Here is a 16,109-nt window from a genome sequence, read left to right on the forward strand (position 1 = left end):
TCCGGTGGTCCCAGACCCCCCATTGAAGACCCAATATAGAGCTTGCCAGCTTTCAGTAGTCGAGTATGTAGCAGGATGATAACAGCAGTTGAACGGGCAGATACGGCATAGTATTTATGTGCTTATAAATCACCACTGCAGTACTGTAGCCAGCGTTGCCCAGGTTGTTGTGTGGGTGAAACGAGGTGAAACAGCGTGATGATGTCAGCACACATTGTCAGAGACTTGGAGGACAGTCTATGATGTATAGTATGTGCTATGTTGTACTTGGGTAGGAGGGCAGTTCATGAAATCAGTACAGTGTGCAACTGTTACACACCAACTGCGGAGAGTTTGGGGATATTATCCTTCTAGACTAGAGTCTAGACAGACAGATAACTTCAACATTAGTGGTGTCAAAAATAATCGACGCGGCAATGCATCGTGATTTGGCCGTGTGGTAATATTATATATAATATAATTCTAAATAAAATATGTTGTATTGCTTAATTCCTGCAGTGACCATAATGCTTTGGTGCACTGCCCCTCCTTGTGGAGAGGGGGAGTCCAGCATGTAGTCCAGGAAGGAAGTGAGACCAATGCCATATGAGTCATCAATCAGGCCTTAGAAAAACTAAAATATCTAAAAATACATACAAAAAAATGTTGTTTCCTAAACATCATTAAAATCAGATCTGGTTGCAAAAGGGATGAAGTGGCCCTTTAACACATTTTGGGCGGGAACCCCTTTTGGTGTTTTATGCATTATGTTATACTTTAGCTATTATATTGAAAAATAGCAGATCTACAAGCTCAGCTACGAGCTTGTAGGTCTGCTATTTTAGAAAGATTGTGAAAACGTGTCGCAAATCTTTGAATATATTCTTTCAGAGCCAAGGTTTTTAACTCAAATCTTGGGGCGTCCCTGGAACATGTTTTCAGATGGGGGGTCGGCGGCAAAATCCATACATTTTTGTGGGTCCTTGACATGATGTTTGAAAACCACTGACATAGAAACATGGGTTTTTCAGAAAACTGATTTAGAAGACATTCGTAAAATCGTTCCCAGGTCAAAATGGGTTAAGTCATTACATCGTCACTTTAGAAATGGGCAGATATACACTGTATGTTGCTTCATTTATTGTTGAGTGAGAAAACAATGTTGCACATTAAGCAAATCATCTGGTGTCACACTCTATAGTGATTTAATACTGAAGCTCAGTAGTTCTCAACCAGTGGTCTGGGTGTAGGGGGTTCCAGGTGGTCCCCAGCTAAATATTGGAGAGTTGGTAACCAAATGGACCCTTATCAGCTCTTTATTATTATTTTTAACGTTACTTAATTTACAAGAAGTCTACACAATTTCAGAATGTTATTTTGATAAATGTTTGCCTGTTATCTCTCCTAATTTGCAACATCAACATACCATGGAATTGTGGACAAAATCTTATCCAACAACAACAAAATTGTACGTCTTGGGTCAGAGAGGCTAAATCTCATCAATGGGCTCTAGTATGCACACACCACACACACCATTTTAGAAAGAACTTGGGCCCCTTCCCTACTTCCCTCACAGGTGTTACCGCTGATACTAATTAAGGCTCTACTGGTCCTTGAAATTATAAAGTTTGAGAACCACTGCACACTGAATGGAACAGAGCCTTAATTAGTATCATCGGTATAACACCCATCGGTGGTCCGTACGTGGCTCAAATGCGGAATAAATAATGGTTTGAAAACCACTGCCGTATATACAGTAGCTCTCTTATGATAATGTCCTTCTGTCCCACACAGGAACTGGGCAGTGTGTACGGCACCCTGGCAGCCATCCTCAACATAGGAGACATAGAATTCACTCCGGTCGCTACGGAACACCAGACCGACAAGAGCGACATCTCCGACAGCTCTGTCCTGGAGAACGGTGAGACATATATAAGGGCACACACACACACACACACGCACACACATGCACACACACTACACTTTTATTCTGCCGAAACAATATTAAAATTAAAATAAATATGCTCCAGTCCCATTGAAGTGCATTGGCAGAATCCGCCGTCATAGGTAGAATAAAAGTGTGGTGTGTGTGACCATGCCCTAAATGTGCTCTCCACCACTGGAGTACATTTTCCTTTAACATGGAAGTCTTGGCAGCAAAAGGCAGTTCTACAGAGCTGTCTAGACGGCTGTTATCTGCTTGATGTGATGGATGAGGAATTTCTGGAGCAGACGACTCAGGGGCTTTTGCTGACCGGCGAAAACTAGCCTCTGTTATCTCTTTTTCATGAATAATGGAATCATTTCTGGTTTGTGCAAAGACGACGGCTAATACATATTTGCTTTGTTTATGTTGATCCGTATAACACACTGAACGCACAATGAGTAACGGCCACACATTCATCATCGATGATGACACATGAATATCTCTGCTGTCTGGGAGCAACCACCTAACTCCAAAATGTACATTTATCATCTAATGAAAGAAATTATTATTTCTATTTAACTATTAACTTCTATTTTCGAGTTAACTGCTTCATATAGCAGACAGTTTGAGGGTCCAACAATGGAGTTAAGAGGTTTCGTCCAAAGCACTTTTTACTACTATCCATTAGTTCAATATTGTTTTAACCAACACACAGATGTTTAAGGGTGTAATAGCAGTGATTTATTGAAATCGAAAGCCTCAACAATGGTGATTTTCCTCCCGACAGCAACTTTGTGTTTGTTTATTTCTTCATGTTGCTCCAGCGGCGTCCCTGCTGTGCATCCGCTCTGAGGAGCTCCAGGAGGCTCTGACCTCCCACTGCGTGGTGGCGCGGGGGGAGACCATCGTCAGGCCCAACACCGTGGAGAAGGCAGCCGAGGTAAGAGGCTAAAACTAGGAAATATCCGTCGACTACATTTATTTTTCACTGACGAAAACGTCATAAGCTATGATGACTAAGACCAATTAATCCATTCTGACCTGAGATCAGATTCACACGAGGTTTCCACTGGACACACACTGGTCTGATTAACCCATTCTGACCTGAAAATGTCAGTCGTTCTTCGATTTTTCAAAAATAGCAGACCTACAAGCTCGTAGCGCGCCACTCGGTGGCGCGCTATGAGCTTGTAGATCTGTTATTTTTCAATAGCTAAAGCATAACATGATGCTAACACCAAAATGGGTTCCCGTTCAGAATGGGCTAAGACCAATTAAGACTATAATATATTGACAATTTCGTCAACAAATGAAAATGTGACTAAAAGACAAGTCATTGTATGTTTGGCATGCACGTGGGTGTTGCGCTCTGAAAATAGCAGGTCTACAAGCTCACAACGGGACAAAGCTATACAACTTTTCAAATTACTAAAACATTCAGATAATATAGAAAATATGACTCAAACTAAATTACATTTAATCAAAAGAACTAAATCAAAATGTCCTGTCAAAATCAACACTAAGGTGCGGGACGCCATGAGCAAGGCCCTCTACGGTCGCCTCTTCAACTGGATCGTCAACCGCATCAACTCCCTGCTGCGGCCCGACGGCCAGCTAGGGTGAGATGTTTGTTTGTTTTTCACTTACAAGGTCATTTAAAATGAATACACAAAGTGACAGTTAAAATGTTTAGGAGAATGACTAAAAACGCTCCAGGGAACATTTGTCCATTCATAGGATACATTAGACATGTCATACAGATGAAAAGTGTATAATAAAGAAAAGAAACAGCAAAAGCATATCGTCAAAGTCACACAAAGTAAACCTCTAGGGAAGATATTGACTAAAACATATTTTAGTCACCTGAAAAATATTTCAGGTGACTAAAATATGACTACAACATAAAATAATTGAATTGAAGGCTATGACTAAAACTCAATCAACATTTGCTGTCAAAATCAACATTGGTCCTTCTTCTCCTCTCCTCCACCAGAGAGGACGACAAGGAACTGAACATCGGCATCCTGGACATCTTTGGCTTTGAGAATTTCAAGAAGAACTCCTTTGAGCAGCTCTGCATCAACATAGCCAACGAGCAGATCCAGTTCTACTTCAACCAACACATATTTGCATGGGAGCAGGTACAGTGCAATATACTGGCCACCACGGACAACATGGCCCACCATGCATTAAAATCATCTAAATCAGTGCTTTTCAACCTTTTACTGTACATGTCAATGTCCATTATTTATTCACCATTTCAGCCACGGACCACCAATTTTGATGAGATTTAGCCTCTCAGACCCAGGCCAAAACCTATAATATGTTGTTGTTGTCGTTGGATAAGGAATTGTACACAATGCCATGATGTACAGTATTGATGTTGGTACAGTAGGACAGATAACAGGCAAATGTTGATCAAAATCACAATCGCGACACATGGTCAAAGCATTTCCGGGGGACCCCAGCCAAAAACGTTGAGAACCCCTGGTGTAGACTATAGAGTAGACTAATTGTAAATTAAGTAATGCAGACCCATTAGGGTCCATTTGGTTTCATTTTACACTCTCAAGAGTTAAAGATCTATAACAATAACGGTCCATTACAAAGCATACATTAAGCCCCAATCCCCCGCCGGCGGGGGCAGCGGCTGTCCACCTCATGAACAGCTCTCAGCGGGTAAATGGGGCTGGTCAAGGTCTCAGGTTCCAACTCCGATATTTTTGATTTTCCCTCCTGGACCCCCATGAGGTTTAAGAGGTTTTAATTAACCACTTCAGCCCTGCTTTAGCTATTTGAAAATAGCAGATCAATAGCAGACAAGCTAACAATTTAAATGATTGTGACACTAAATTAACACATTTAGCTGGGGACCCCCTGGCACCTCTCAAGGTCCGCTGCGTGTCCACGGACCTCACTTTGAGAACCAATGACCTGTCACCTTATGGCTCAGGAGGGCCGGCAAGGGGTGAATAATGTCAGCGTCTTTATTTACGGGAGATTGGGGTGTACACGCATGTATTCTCCATGAAGGGTCTCATGGGGTTGTTTCTGCCCCAAGGGCTACGAGAACAGTTTGCTAATGTTAAATGATTTGGTATCCCCCATGGAGATAGAGGCGCCATAAATCATCCCCCAACAAGGGTCAATTAGGAATGGGAGACGGTTAGTACAGGAGCTAATCTCACTCTGGGGCGCTGTTGGCAGTGGGCCCAGAAATATAGTTTGTCCTGCGATGCAACGTATGCAGCGGTGCCTGAGGGGGCTTGTAATGTGCACAGAAGTGTTTTGATATCCATCAAAAGGACCCTGAGGTAATAATCCAACTCAACTGTGTGAAATAGAAATATCATATAATATAGCTTGGCTCCCCAGACCAACTGTGACTGACAAATTGTATATTGTGCAAAATGGTCATGAATAGAATAATCTGAATATGTAGTCTCTCAATTATATGAATCTTTATTGAAAAGTTTCTCTGATATAATCTCTGCAACGATACGTGCTTCTGTAACAAATCATGTTTTTTATTTAAAAAAAATTAAGCACATCGGGTCGAGTCAGTCAGTCCCATGCGATCGGATTAATCAACATAATGAACAGTATTGCCAGAAGGAAAAGCTCTCTGTCTACCGAGCAATCTTCGTTCCTACTCTCACCTATGGTCATGAAGTGTGGGTCATTACCGAAAGAATAAAGGTTGCGAATACAATTGGACAAAATAGTTTTCTTCAACAGGTGTCTGGCTGGCATCTCCCTTAGAGATAGGGTGAGAAGTTCAGTCAGGCGAGAGAGACTCTGAGTAGAGTCGTTGCTTCTTCGCCTGGAAAGGAGCCAGCTTTAGTTTCGGGCATCTGGTTAGGAGGGGGAGGTCCTCGAGGCACGTCCCACTGGGAGGAGACCCCCGGGCAGACCAATATACATATATATAAAGAAAATCTGTTGCAAAGGTTATATTGTCATCCAAACCCTGCCCATAGTAACTACATTTAGAGGATACCAGCTAGGATACCAGCTAGCTTAGGCCTACTGCAGGTGAGCTGAATGCTATATTGAGTACAGGCCTAGTGCCTACCAAAGTGTGCCTGCGTTATTGGTGGTAATGGTATTGTTATCATTAGCCTGATTGAGGCAAATTTATGTGGATGGATAACAGATTTCTTCCCCCACAATGATGCTTTTTTATGGTTTATAAAAATAAATAAATCATTACACGTTATTAATCGTTAATATTTAATTATAGTAATCGATTTTCATTTTGGACACTTAACACAAAAAATGCTGGAAACGTATCCATACGCTTTATTAATATCGAACGCCGTACGCGCGAAGCGTATGTATACGTTTTATACGTTTTTTTATTGCTTACTGTACATCAACGTCCTATGCTCCAGGACACCGAGGAAAATAACAGCGATCGTCTCCAGGAAGCTCCAATATGTGATCCGGGAGTAAAAAGCCCCTCCCTCCTGAAAAGAGGTCTGTCTGTGGCGAAGACGCTCCCTCCTCCAATGCCTCCATTACACGTATGGGTCTGCACGGCAACGGCATAGACCAACGCAGATGTCAGGGCATCTAAAATGGAGTTACCCATACTCTAGTATTAGTCTAGTGTCTGTGAATACACTCGATTCCCCCTCCCCTCCTGTTTCTACATGGTTTCTCCCGAGGAATCTTTGTGGGGGGAGTCTGAGTCTCTTCTGCCCGGATCGCATTGCAGTTTGAGTTCCCTGGCCCCAGGCCACACTGCGCCTTGTAATCGCCTTGCACCGCGCTCTCATTCTCGGAAAAAGATATAACGCAGTCGTGTCGATTTGCCCTCTGCCAGTATATAAACCAAGAATAATCTTCAACGATCGCCATTTCATAACGTTTTCAACACGCACACGGCACACGCCATGATCAACTAACTGCCTGGCTACGTCTTCAGTCTTCACCAGCCATCGCTATCCGTTGTGTGGATCGCCATCGCGTCTTCACTTTGTTTGTTTGGGCAAGAAGCACGATCAGCGATGGAAAAGAGCTTTATATCCACGGCAGATAAGTAATGACGTATTATCGAAGGACCGCCATGATCAACTTACTGCCTACGTCTTCGTCAGCCAATGCAGCCATCATCGCTATCCGTTGTGTGATTGTGGATGGATGTAGGCTATATCCACGGTATCGAGAGAGACGCCCGGCTGTGATATAGGTCTTATCACTGCAATTATAATGAATAAAAAGGCTACAATCACACAACGGATAGCGATGGCTGCATTGGCTGGTGACAACGTAGCCTCGGTCCCAGGCAGTTAGTTGATCATGGCGGTCCCTCGATAATACGTCATTACTTATCTGCCGTGGATAAAACTCTTTTCCATCGCTGATCTCTGCTTCTTTGCCCAAACAAAGTGAAGATAGCGTTGTCCAACAAAGCAGCCAGTTATTTGATCATCTCTCTCTCCTGTGCTTCTTTCCTCAAACATGTCCAGACATGTCAACCTCAACCACTAAACTCACCGATCCAGTAACGCATCTCACCGTTATACTATCGTTCTGAAGGCAGATATAAAAATAAACATAAATAAATTATTGTCATATACATACTACACACTGAATGAAAGCCCTAATTGTCTACTTTTAGGAGGAAAACAAATACATAATATTGATCCCATGTACAGTTTGTCAGTAGGATATTGAATGCAGTTGTTCAGGTCCAACTATTATTCACAAAATAAGGCCTATAGCGACATGTACATATTATATACCGTATGAAACAGAAGACCCTCTGCTTTCATAAGAAAAAAACTAATACTGTAATAATAATAAAAATCACACCCCTGTGAAGTGAGCATTTCCTCATGAAGTTATCATAGCGAGTTATAAAGGTTTAAAGTCACAGAGATTGACAGGCAGATATAAACATAAATAAATTATTATCATATACATACTACACACTGAATGAAAGCCCTGAATGTCTACTTTTAGGAGGAAAACAAATATACAAATATATACAAATATAGTTTGTCAGTAATTGGCTATTGAATGCAGCTTGCGCCCACCAGAGAGGATTTCAGAAAATGCATGGACCAGAAGAACTATTATTCACAAAATAAGGCCTATAGCGAAATGTACATACTATATACCGTATGAAACAGAAGACTCTCTGCTTTCATAAGAAAAATACTTCTACTGTAATAATAATGAAAATCACACCCCTGTGAAGTGAGCAGTGCAATGTTGCGCAACATTGCACTGCTCACTTCACAGGGGTGTGATTTTCATTATTATTACAGTAGAAGTATTTTTCTTATGAAAGCAGAGAGTCTTCTGTTTCATACGGTATATAGTATGTACATTTCGCTATAGGCCTTATTTTGTGAATAATAGTTCTTCTGGTCCATGCATTTTCTGAAATCCTCTCTGGTGGGCGCAAGCTGCATTCAATAGCCAATTACTGACAAACTATACATGGGACCATGTGTATTTGTTTTCCTCCTAAAAGTAGACATTCAGGGCTTTCATTCAGTGTGTAGTATGTATATGATATTATTTGTGTTCATTTTTATATCTGTCTGTCAATGTCTGTCAACTTCAACCTTCCATATCTCTGCTGTTTTTTCAAGCGAGCAGCGTGCCTTCAAAAGCAGGTTTTAGAAAAAGGTCAATATCTCCAGAATGGAAGATGGTAGAATCATAATTTTTTTTTTAAATTGAAGTGGACATGTTTGGCCTACTTTTTATTTATGCGATGTGATTCTAGCTATAAGAGGCCCCTCGCTGTGGGCCCCTAAAAAGTTCAAAAGTCCAATGTTAATCGCTTAGCACCAGCAAGCCTGAGCAAATAGAAAACTCTAGCATACAATGTGTTAAGTTCTCAGACAAATTCTGCACTTAATGTTTCATCTGCTCTCATTAGCAGGGTTATAGAGACTGTATGAATGCTGGGGTTTAAGTGAAAATAAAAGAAGACGATTTCCTAGATAATTATGAGAGACACTTTCACGGGCTTGAAGAGCAAAGCTGTCCACTGCTTGCTGCTGGCAGTAGGTCTACTCCACGTGAAGTCCTCTCGCTTTACAATCACCAATCTGCCAGGAGGAGTACCTCACCCTGTCACTGTCTCCTCTATGCCCTGCCAGGAGGAGTACCTCAACGAGGAGGTGGACGCTCGCATGATCGAGTACGAGGACAACCGGCCCCTCCTGGATATGTTCCTCCAGAAGCCCATGGGCATGCTCTCTCTGCTGGACGAGGAGAGCCGCTTCCCACAGGCCACTGACCAGACCCTCGTAGGCAAGTCCTTGAACCCTTGAAATGTAGCGTTGTGGTACTCGAGTGCTTGACTCGTCTCGAGTCCGGTCTCGGGTCCACATTTTAATTTAATGTGTCTCGTCTCGGCTCGCCCCTAATTTGAGTTGGACTTAACTCGGTTTCGGACCAAGGTACTCGGGACTCTTAACCCAGGAGTCCACTCGAGTCACGAGTCACTATATTGCGATGAAATTAATGTATTATACCCATATTATGAGCCCATTCAGATTAACATGATAAGAGAGCTGTCTGGCGCTTATAGACAGCTATACTTGTTAAGTAACAGCTCTCACAGTGTTTTCTTTAACTGGTCTCGGTCTCGACTCTGTCTCACCCCCCCCCGTCGGTCTCGACTCGGACTCTACCCCACTCCCACACACGGTCTTGACTCTGACTCTCCCCCCCCCACCCCCAACCCCCCCCCCCCCCAAATTTGAATTTGAATCCTGAAAAGTAACAGTTCTGGACATACCTGTATGAGGTTTCCATCCAGCAGAGACGATATTTATTTAACGCAATGCTTTTCCTCATTTCATTACTTTATTACTTGACCTCATGAGTCAGTATAATATACTTTGTAATGTGTTATGATTATTATTATGTTTAGGTTTAACGCATTATGAGTACATGAATGGTGAATGTTTGTGACTATGATTATATACAGTGGTATATGTGTTTATAATGCATTATAGACACAGGCTTGATAGAAAGTGTGACTGATTTATTTTTAGGAACACATTTCACAACTACAATTGCGTAGTTTCCATCGTCACTCATTTTATAGATAAACATGATTGTCCCGTGATTGTCCTCATTCAGCAACACTTTTCTTTCTGTAGACAAGTTTGAAGATAACCTCAAGACCAAACATTTCTGGAGGCCAAAGCGGGTAGATCTTGGTTTTGGCATTCAACACTATGCTGGAAAGGTAAATACAAGGATATAATACAGTACAGTATGTGTCAGTTCAGTTATCTGTTAGTTCCCCCCATGCGGCCTGATATGTCTAATTATTATTAATAGTGTCCACAATCAGAATTACCTTTATTGCCACATCATATGGTAAGGTAAAAAAGTGGATAATGTGTTTTGTGCAAGTTTATCGTTTTTGTTATTTCCATTGAAAAGCATGGCAGCAGATGTATACTATACATGATATACTATGGACTTTACTTAAGGTACAAAAAAAACAGTTTGTGACCGGCGGAAAGATGCTAATATCTCACTCCGCAAATCTCCTACTGGACATGAAATGATTGTCTCAGGAATGCGACAAGAAAATCTCCATGAATTCAAGGCTTCATGGGCTGTGTAATTGATAGAAAATAATAAGTATTGCCCTACTTGTGAATTTGCTGTACTCAAATATGAATATTTGTGGCTCCTCTCAGGTGATTTACAACGCTGCAGGCTTCCTGGCCAAGAATAGAGACACCCTGCCGGCTGACATTGTTCTCCTGCTGAGGTCGTCGGAAAACACCCTCATTCAGAAGCTGGTCACCCATCCTCTCACCAAAACAGGTACCCTTTTCCTCAGAGCACCTAAAAACTACGTCAATGGTTCCATTTCCATCAATCTCCCAATGTCCCTGCATGATTGTCTCCACCAGGCCGAAGGCATGGGGAGAGAGTATGTTTTGCACTCCGTCCGTCCGTCCGTCCGTCCGTCCGTGTGTGTGTGTGTCCGTCCGTGACCAGCTAATCTCGGCCACCGTTAACCCGGTCGATGCCAAATTTTGCACACACACTCCCTGGATGCCAACGATGAACCTCTGCCCCAAACTTTCCAGAACGGCCTGTTATAGCGCCACCAGGAGGCCGCTTTGTGCAAAACAAGTTTTTGCACAGTACACCTACAGATTTTGTCCAAACATCACGCAAATTGGTACACAGTCTCTCTAGAGCCATTCAACGAAACCGGTCTTTCAGATTTCTCAGACTCCATCCTGATTGGTTAAGATTGGCTTCCAAATTTCACAGGAGTGCTCAGTTTCAAACAAAATGCTGCAAATCATGAACACATCGCGTGATTTCCGTGAAATTGTGCACCCACATTCCCACTAGGCCGAGGACGAAATGCCACATGAACAATTTCAACTCAGCCTCAAGGTGGCGCTATAACTGGCCGAAAAGTGTTTTTACCTCTAACTGCACGGATCTGTGGATAACCTGGTGGAGACCTGTGCCCAGAAGGGCACTTCAACTCTTAACGAGCTTACACTTAAGACGGAGGGTGGAGGTTGGAGGTGAGATTTATTGCAGATGAATTGATTACAGTATGGAGCTGGGATTGAGTGAATGGACAGAGAAGTGACTGACAGTATGATAACAGAATGATAACAGAATGATGACGGTACGAGGAGGAGACAGTGGAGGAGCTTTGGCGTGGGCCCCCTGGGGACGGACCAGAGCCTCGGTTCGGATCCTGCCTGGCGGAGGCAGGGGGGGCTCTTGAGCCTGCCCCCCTGGGGCCGACCTGGTGGAGCCTGCTGCTGGGCGGTCGTCGGGGAGGTGGCGGGTACCTGAACGGAAGCACAGATGAGCGAAGGGAAGTGAGGACCGTTTATAAAGGGGTGCGGACAAGGTAACGCAGATCTGATTGGAGCAGACGGATGATGGAGCATTACAGCTCTAAGTTGAACTAACGTTAACAACTAAAACTTCAACTCTTAACGAGCTTACACTTAAGACGGAGGGTGGAGGTTGGAGGTGAGATTTATTGCAGATGAATTGATTACAGTATGGAGCTGGGATTGAGTGAATGGACAGAGAAGTGACTGACAGTATGATAACAGAATGATAACAGAATGATGACGGTACGAGGAGGAGACAGTGGAGGAGCTTTGGCGTGGGCCCCCTGGGGACGGACCAGAGCCTCGGTTCGGATCCTGCCTGGCGGAGGCAGGGGGGGCTCTTGAGCCTGCCCCCCAAAAGGAATTAAATAGTGCGCGCCTGGAGGAATGGTGCAAACGTCTGGAGGAAGGAGTAAATTAAGGTTTACCTGGAAGGGACTATACAAACGATGTTGGAGAGATTCCCTCGACGAGCCGGGGCCTTTAGCGAGAAGGGATCCGTGGGAGAGTGAGGAAGGCCCCGCGCCGTTGGAGCCTCACGACGGCTGGTGCCGCCGACATGGGAGCCTTCGCGGAAGGGGCTTGTGGGAGAATGGTTAATAGGTATGGTTGGTAGGCGAACAGCCCGATGGTTAGCGAGCCTCTGGATGGTTGGCCGGAAATCGTTTGCCGGCGGAGTCTGTTTGGGATGAGAGTAAGGTTGGTTAGCATGGCATGAATGAAACGTGAATGGAATGATTGTTTAGCAGGCGTCCTCTCGACAGAGGGCAGTGAGTGAGAATTTGATTAGCAGGCGTCCTCTCGACAGAGGGCAGTGAGTGAGAATTTGATTCGCCTGGCGGGACAGGGAGACTCCCGACGGAGGAGGCCTGCGTGGCCGGAGGACGGGTCGACCGTCGTTTTGGAGGAAGTGAGTGGGCGTCCTGGAGAGGGAGAACATGTTTAGAAGAGGGCAGAGGAGGAGGTACCCGCCACCCGACACATCCACCAGTCAATGTAGGTACCGCGCTGGAAGACACCATGGACTTCTGGGCATCGAGCACGGAGGCGGAGGAAGGTCTGACATAGGAGGAGAAGGCGGAGGACGACCAGTGGCCCGAGGCTTGCAGGATCAGGACGGAGACGCTGCTGGCAGCAGCGGTGGTGGCGGCTCCGATTCTCAGGGAGTGGCTGGAGTATAGCGGTCAGGAGGGAGACCACATCTTAGGAGCAGCGAGCGTAGATGGGAGGCGAACTCTCTACGACGACCTCAGACGAGCCCTCCAACGACGACTCCGGTCATCTCGGTCCTTCGTACATCTGGCCAGCTCCTTTGTGCTTCCGCACCGGTATCTTTCTTTAGTGCGTCTGCCTAGGAAGGTGTGGGACGTCCTCTCGATCGACGCCCAGCGTTGGTTCCCGCGGTGCGGCCTTGGCCGGGAGTTCTCGATGGCGGTGGCAGTGACCAGCTAGTCTCCTCACTGCTATCTTCTCTGTTATACTTGGTAATGGCCCGTACGGATGCTCGTTGGTGATGTGCTCATCCTGGTTGATGTCAAGTACCACGGAGACATCCTGGTGCAGCACCCGTCCAGGGATTTCCGTGGGGCGGAAGTGTCCGGCATTCACGGCCGAGGAGGAGGACGGTCTCCGCAGTAGCAGGGAAGAAACTGGTCTTAACGTGGAGGGGGAGGAGCACGGAGGAGAGGTACCTGACCACGGTGCCGGACTAGTAGACGCCATGGATCTCTGGGCATCGAGCGAAAGCTGGGCGTCGTGATGTTTGACGAACGCGGCAGACCCGAGGGGAAAGGTTTGACGAACATAGGTTCTTGGGCTATGGCTGACGCAGTGGACGTGGAACCGAAATTATTAATAGTGATATGGCCGACTGCGGGAAACTATTCCGCTTGGAATTCCCCCCCAAAACTGAAGTGGGAGCGTAGCACGGTGGCCTGAGCTCTCCGAGCAACGGAGGCTGTGAATAGGTTATGGCTTAATCCATTTAGGCCTAAGGCGGATTCTAAAAACGCCTCTGAATCCTGACCTAAGGTTTCTGAAAAACTTCAAATATTTATAAAGCAGCATCGAAATTTTACATTTGAATACTGTACGTACTGTATGGGTTCCCGGCCTGAGGGGGTAAGATACCGATAGGGGTTCCCGCCCGGAAATGGGTTGAGGTGAGTGGTTTGAGACGTTGAGTGGGTGGTTACCTATGAGTTTAGACATTACGGCGCAGTTGAGACGTTGCGGTGCGTGGCTGTCGAGCTTAGCTGGTGCAGTGCATGGCTGCCAGAGAGTTTAGCTGTTGCAGTGCGTGGCTGCCGACTGAGTTTAGCTGTTGCAGTGCATGGCTGCCGACTGAGTTTAGCTGTCACGGTGCGTGGCTGCCGGCTGGGTTTGGCTGCTGCAGTGCGTGGCTGCTGATGGGATTAGGCTGCGGTGGATGGCTGACGAGTTCAGCTCGGTGGGGGTCCGTGTTGAGGCCTAGCCGGGAACCTGGCCTTCCAGGCATGCGTGAACAGTGCTCGTTTCCCTGATGATCGCCGAGCAGGTAGCTGGACAGGAGGGGCACAAGCATGGAGTTAGTATGGTCGGACCGACGTGGCAGTTGGAGTGAGAGTAGAATATTAAGACTTAATTGACGGGAGAAATAATGCAGTTGACGGGTGAGTAACAGAGAAAATCTTAATTAGGTACGGCTCGGTGAGCACGGTCTCGCCATCGAGAAGGTCGACATAGGCGGACCTGAATCCTGAGAGAAGACAGACTATGCGCCCACTGCGCGTGAATGAAGTGGAAAGCGAGCTACGCTTTCTAACCATGTGTTGAACCGAGACGTCAGAGACACGTACTTCCCACGGATTACAACTGGAGATTGAGAACGTGACCCGTGGCGAAAACTCCCATATCTGCTGGGCGAGGTACGACAATGTGCAAACGCGGCAGCAGATTTGAGATTTGCTGTGAAAGGAGAGGAATACCAGATGGAACACGGCCGCCCTGAAGACAAGCCATTTGTATGTTTGCACTATACCTGCGTCGAGTTAGCGTGACTGACGCGTTGAAAGCTCGAGTTAACTAGGTGATGAAAGGTCAAGTGAACGAGCGGTGCCGGCATGAACATTAAATGCCGTGAATGATAGGAACAGAGTGGCGTAAAGAGGGACAATATGGCAAGCATTTTCCCTTCATTGACAATGTAATAATGGAGCGTTCTTGAGGGTCTAACGTCGATCAGGGGGTTAGACATGGAATGAAAACCCGGGAATAAACCACAGCAAAATGTGACTTATTGAGCTGATAGTGGGAGCTCCGACCTGTGAAGCTCACGGCTTGTAGATCAGCTATTTGAACGTGTTCACACTGACCTGGCCTCTCTTTTCTCTCTTCTTCTCCTCTTTTTACTTTGTTTCTTTTCCTCCTCCTTCTCTTTCTCCCTTTCTCTCTTCTCTCTTTTTCTTTTTCCTATGATTACGCTCAACATCTCATCACAATCCACATGATTGAAGCATGAATCCGGAGCACTAGTAGATTGCCAGGGCATGAATGAATGGGGCACCGAGTTGCCATGTTGGAGGAGACAAGCGCCAGGTCCGCGAAAACAAGTCACGAAAACTAACTTGAATCATTATGAAAACGATCCGACAGCGTCAGATAATTTACCAACATGTAACACTGAGGGTGCTTCGAATGAACCGTGGGTTTAAACAACGGCGTCCACCCGGCAAGTGATTAAATAAAACAAGCCTGAGACGCTTATAATGAGCGGACGTGGCAACCTGACGGCACCGGACATGCTCAGAGTAGTCTAGGAGTCTAAGATACGATAGTGGTGACGCTAGTGTAGCGCCGGCCGCAGCTAGAAGAAAATGCAGGCTTTAGACTCTCTTTATAAGGATAGATGACGAGGAGTTTATCATTGGAACGCCACCGGTCGCTCCGTTTATTATTATTCCATCCAACAGCTCATCACAGCCAACACTGGCGCATCACAACACTGCGTCATCAAAGCACGCCAGCCTTCAGGCAAAAGCAAACGATCCTCGAGCCTACACTAGTGTTGACTCCCGTGGCAACGATGGAATGCGGAAGTGCTCGTTCTATCTCGGGGGAAAGTTCCGCCAAGGAACAAAAAGTTTGGAACTAGACAAAGCGTGTCGCCACTCTACACTGTGGACGAACTAAAACGCCGTGTATGATTTTAGACCTGCAGCCTGATCTATGCTACGTTCACAGGATGACCAGTAGCTTACTGCCGTGAAAGCAACGTTTAATGCATGATCGCCCAGACGCCACCTGAAGCAGTAGCGAGACTCGTGGCATGAGGCATTAGCAGCAGTATACACTAT

General features: G+C 45.5%; 1 protein-coding gene across 1 annotated transcript in view; it reads left to right on the top strand.

The window, feature by feature from the left end:
• LOC310867634 (myosin-IIIa-like) overlaps window positions 1-9,204 on the top strand; it is a gene marked incomplete at both ends in the record, with an annotated part of 32,012 nt that extends 22,808 nt beyond the window's left edge. The window contains 5 exons of the mRNA XM_083777752.1: window positions 1,774-1,900; window positions 2,731-2,846; window positions 3,431-3,525; window positions 3,900-4,047; window positions 9,031-9,204. Of these exons, the coding sequence (XP_083633878.1) occupies window positions 1,774-1,900; window positions 2,731-2,846; window positions 3,431-3,525; window positions 3,900-4,047; window positions 9,031-9,204 (660 nt within the window). The remainder of the gene's footprint in view (window positions 1-1,773; window positions 1,901-2,730; window positions 2,847-3,430; window positions 3,526-3,899; window positions 4,048-9,030) is intronic.
• Window positions 9,205-16,109: the final 6,905 nt, after the last annotated feature.

Source organism: Protomyctophum parallelum (genome assembly GCF_964188405.1).
Source record: "Protomyctophum parallelum genome assembly, chromosome: 12".
Lineage (NCBI taxonomy): Eukaryota > Metazoa > Chordata > Actinopteri > Myctophiformes > Myctophidae > Protomyctophum > Protomyctophum parallelum.